The sequence below is a fragment of the Capsicum annuum genome, chromosome 5 (genome assembly GCF_002878395.1).
Source record: "Capsicum annuum cultivar UCD-10X-F1 chromosome 5, UCD10Xv1.1, whole genome shotgun sequence".
Lineage (NCBI taxonomy): Eukaryota > Viridiplantae > Streptophyta > Magnoliopsida > Solanales > Solanaceae > Capsicum > Capsicum annuum.
In genome coordinates, this window is record NC_061115.1 from 9,386,335 (window position 1) to 9,391,514 (window position 5,180).

The 5,180-nt window shown below is 39.5% G+C and overlaps 1 protein-coding gene and 1 pseudogene across 1 annotated transcript in view; both read left to right on the forward strand.

The window, feature by feature from the left end:
• The window catches only part of LOC107868553, a 14,223-nt gene extending 12,710 nt beyond the window's left edge, over positions 1-1,513 (forward strand). The window contains exons 3-4 of the mRNA XM_047412066.1: positions 5-174; positions 434-1,513. Of these exons, the coding sequence (XP_047268022.1) occupies positions 5-174; positions 434-1,513 (1,250 nt within the window). The remainder of the gene's footprint in view (positions 1-4; positions 175-433) is intronic.
• A 1,201-nt stretch (positions 1,514-2,714) lies between these two features.
• LOC124898414 lies at positions 2,715-4,668 on the forward strand (annotated as a pseudogene).
• Positions 4,669-5,180: the final 512 nt, after the last annotated feature.

Sequence of the window (5,180 nt, forward strand, 5' to 3'; positions counted from 1 at the left end):
GCAGAGCAGAGTTCAAAATGTAGTCTTCTTTCCTGGAGAAAGAGGAAATTGAGTTTCAAATATCCTAAAACCAAGGGGGAGCCATTGTTGAAGAAACATTATGGAGAGGATGGTGCAAATGATATAGGCTTTGATCCCCGACAGCTTTGCTCATCTGACGAGTCTTCTTCTAGGGTACGTCTCCTTTTTTCTTGCTTTCTTTGTCATGTTTGACGAGTCATTTTTTATCTTCATGTCATGGTCTAATCAACATGCAATAACTTGTACACCAATGTGCTTGCCGAATTGAAGATTACAAAGTTTGGTAGCTTTCTTTAGTAACTTAGTCTACTTGTACAGTTTTATCAAGTATCTAACTGCTGAGGTTTTCTTATTCATGATTGAAGATATATGTCATAACTAGTCCTCTTACTAATGTGTGTAGTTCATGCAGGGGCACAAATCCGAGGAAACTTCTCCGATTTCAGTCTCTGAGTTTGGAGATGAAAGTTTTGCTGTGGGTAGTTGGGAGCAGAAAGAAATAATAAACCGTGATGGACAAATGAAGCTGCAGACTCAGATCTTCTTTGCTTCGATTGATCAACGAAGTGAACAAGCTGCTGGTGAAAGCGCTTGTACAGCCTTGGTTGTTGTCATAGCTGATTGGTTCCACTGCAATCCTGAAGATATGCCCATCAAATCCCAACTTGATTCTCTTATCTGTGAAGGCTCGATGCCATGGAGGGATCTTTGTGAAAACGAGACCTATAGGGAACGTTTCCCAAATAAGCATTTTGACCTCGAGATAGTTCTCGAGGCTAAAGTGCGTCCACTCTCAGTAGTCTTAGAAATATCTTTCATTGGGTTTTTTCATCCCGAAGGAATCGAAAAAGAGGAAGGATTCCACTTTCTTCATGGTTCCATGTCTTTTGACAACATATGGAACGATATTTCTAAGTCCGCTCAAGAAACTCCTCGTCATGACGACTCCTGTGTTTACATTGTGAGTTGGAATGACCACCTCTTTATCCTCAAGGTTGAAAAAGACTCATACTATATCATTGACACACTTGGGGAGAGGCTTTTTGAGGGTGGTAATCAAGCATATATCCTCAAATTCGACCAAGATACAATAATTATGCAAGCACCTAGTGAGTCTCAACAATCAGATGATAAGCCATCTTGTGATAGAAAAGTGAAAACCAATGTCAAAGAGGCTACGAATGAAAGCAAAATTGTCATGAGCACCAACAGCGACGACAGAATGCAGGAAGATAGGGTACCTGAAAAGAACATCATTTATAGAGGTAAAGAGGCATGTAAAGAGTGCATTAAGAGTTTTTTGGCAACAATCCCTATTAGGGAGTTACAAGTTGATGTAAAGAAAGGATTGATGGCATCAACACCCCTTCATCAGTGCCTACAAATCGAGTTCCACTACACAATGAGCTTTGTCCCCAAGTTTGAGGAGTTGTCTTCAGAAGAACTGTTTGCTAACAGTTTGGCCATAGTACCATTGGCAGCAGCAGAATAAGCAACGATTGGTAAAGCTTTACGAGTATATACATAGCGCTAATCCTTTTTGTTCTACATACCATTTAGGAATTTTGACCTGGAGAGTCTCTTCTTTGTTTCATTCGTATATGAGTGTCACTAGCTCGTCGGTATCTTCTTTGTCTTTTCTTCTTCGTACTCGAGGAATACTAATGCTAATGTAAATGACTATGGAGCTGCTCAAGAGTATTTTTCTATGCTTCTCTCAAAGAGGGAAGTTGAGATAAATGAATACATTAGTTCTATACTCCTCTTGATTATTATTGTTTTGTTTTTATTTGAAAGTTATCCCTAGTAGTTGAAGGTATTCTTCCCCTTCACTAGTCAAATGATTTTCGTCGACGCTGATTTTGAAGGGGAGCCTTGGATTAACCGGTAAAGTTATTGCCATGTGACCAGGACGTCACGAGATCATACACAATGTAGTATGAAAACTCATATAGGCCATATCTACTGGTTGGAAATAGGTTTTAATTATTTTTTTTATGTAACTTATTTTCGCTTGTATTTTTATTTGGTATGATGATGACATGTGCTGAGCTTAAATGGAATAGTAAATTCTTATATCTCAACTTGTTTGAGACTAAAGCAAGTTTTTCTTCTTCCATGGGCACAACATTGGCCTTAGCTGCATGTTCCTTTGACTGCTTTAAACCTATCGTTCATGATAATCGTGTGTTTTCCAATCCATAGGTGTATTATTTCGTGCTTCTAATAATTTAGTTTTGGTTTTAGCTTTTCATCGACACTAATTCCTCCATTGAACACGTTGTCTTTGTTTTCGATTTTATTGTTCATTTACTCCCTTCTTTGTATTTATTCATACTTCTGCTGAATCAGGGTACAAGCAAAGGACCAAATCAGAAGGTACCCGTACTTTCTGCTGCGACATTGAGTCTTTCAGACTTTGCTTCAGTAGCTGGAGATAAATAAGAGGGCATTGAAATTTTCGTTCCTTTGGAAGTCTTAATTGGCAGCTTCAAGAGTTGCCTTTCACTCTGTGTAAGAGAATCTAAAACACATGCTTTTTGCTTGTGTTCTTGTATTCCTGCAGCTAAGTGAATATATTATCTATTGCGACTGTTTCCTAAAGATATGTTCACATATTTGTTGACAGCTAGTGCTCAACCTTGTGGAATTGAGGAACACTCACGAAGATTCATACATTTCCGAAGTTTATCATGTCTGCTCCAGTACCTCCGAACCCTAGAAAGGCTTTGTTGACAGACAGAAATAGGGGTGGTTCTTTAAAAGCAGGTCTGGGAAAGGTTAAATTTTTTAAAGCATTATCTTTTAGGCAAAACAAGAAGGCATATCATACAGAGGAAGGCAGCAGCAGTGATGGAAGGAACTCAGTCAGAAGTGGGGATCCCGTTTATGTTTATCCTATGGATACAGATTCACTTGATGAGGATTCGGAAAGAGAATCTGAGGAAGGAAAAGAGGATGCAAGTGTTCAGAAGTTATTCAGTTATGAAGCACTCGTCTATGCAAACCATGCTGGTGGATCATTTTGTTCAAATACAAGCGGCAGCAGCAGTGACGAGGATTTATTCCACTACAGCCATCATATTTCAGACATAAAGCACAGGTACCCTGAGGATACAACTATAGCAAATCAATCTGCAGAGCAGAGTTCAAAACATAGTCTTCTTTCCTGAAGTAATAGGAAGTTGACTTTCAAATCTCCTAAACCAAGGGGGAGCCATTGTTGAAGAAACATTATGGAGAGGATGGTGGAGACGATATATACTTTGATCGCCAACAGCTTTGCTCATCTGACGAGCCTTCTTCTAGGGTACGTCTCCTTTTTTCTTGCTTTTTTGTCATGTTTGACGAGTCATTTTTTATCTTCATGTCATGGTCTGATCAACGTGCAATAAATTGTACACCAATGTGCTTGCCGAATTGAAGGTTACAAAGTTTGGTAGCTTTCTTTAGTAGCTTAGTCTACTTGTACAGTTGTATCAAGTATCTACCTACTGAGGTTTTCTTGTTCATAATTGAAGATATATGTCATAACTAGTCCTCTTACTAATGTGTGTAGTTCATGCAGGGCACAAATCCGAGGAAACTTCTCCGATTTCAGTCTCTGAGTTTGGAGATAAAAGTTTCGCTGTGGGTCGTTGGGAGTAGAAATAAATAATACGTCGTGATGGACGAATGAAGCTGCAGACTCAGATCTTCTTTGCTTTGATTAATCAACGAAGTGAACGAGCTGCTGGTGAAAGCGCTTGTACAACCTTGGTTGTTGTCATAGCTGATTGGTTCCACTGCAATCCTGAAGGTATGCCCATCAAGTCCCAACTTGATTTTCTTATCTGTGAAGGCTCGATGCAATGGAGGGATCTTTGTGAAAATGAGACCTATAGGGAACGTTTCCCAGAAAAGCATTTTGACCTCGAGACAGTGCTCGGGGCTAAAGTGCGTCCACTTTCAGTAGTCTCAGAAAAATCATTCATTAAGTTATTTCATCCCGAAGGAATCAAAGAAGAGGAAGGATTCCACTTCCTTCATGGTTCCATGTCTTTTGACAACATATGGGACGAGATTTCTAAGTTCGCTCAAGAAACTCCTCGTCATGGTGACTCCTATGTTTACATTGTGAGTTGGAATGACCACCTCTTTATCCTCAAGGTTGAAAAAGACGCGTACTATATTATTGATACACTTGGGGAGAGGCTTTGTGAGGGTTGTAATCAATCATATATCCTCAAATTCGACAAAGATACAACAATTATGCAAGCACCTAGTGAGTCTCAACAATCAGATGATAAGCCATCTTGTGATAGAAAAGAGAAAACCAATGTCAAAGAGGTTGCGGATGAAAGAAAAATTGTCATGAGCACCAACAGCGATGACAGTATGCAGGAAGACAGGGGACCTGAAAAGAACATCATTTATAGAGGTAAAGAGGCATGTAAAGAGTACATTAAGAGTTTTTTGGCAGCAATCCCTATTAGGGAGTTACAAGTTGATGTAAAGAAAGGATTGATGGCCTCGACACCCTTTCATCAGCGCCTACAAATCGAGTTCCACTACACAATGAGCTTTGTCGCCAAGTTTGAGGAGTTGTCTTCAGAAGAACTGATTGCTAACAGTTTGGCCATAGTACCATCGGCAGCAGCAGAATAAGCGACGATTGGTAAAGCTTTACGAGTATATACATAGCGCTAATCCTTTTTGTTCTACATACCATTTAGTAATTTTGACCTGGAGAGTCTCTTCTTTGTTTCATTCGTCTATGAGTGTAACTAGCTCGTCGGTATCTTCTTTTTCTTTTCTTCTTCGTACTCGAGGAATGCTAATGCTAATGTAAATGACTATGGAACTGCTCAAGAGTACTTTTCTATGGTTCTCTCAAAGTGGGAAGTTAAGATAAATGAATACATTAGTTCTATACTCCTCTTGATTATTATTGTTTTGTTTTTATTTGAAAACCATCCCTAGTAGTTGAAGGAATTCTTCCCCTTTACTAGTCAAACGATTTTCGTCGACGCTGCTTTTGAAAGGGAGCCTTGAATTAACCGGTAAAGTTGTTTCCATGTGACCAGGAGGTCACGAGATCAAACCTTAGAAACAGCCTCTGCCAGAAATGCAAGGTAAGACGCGTACAATACACCCTTGTGGTGAGGCCCTTCCCCAAA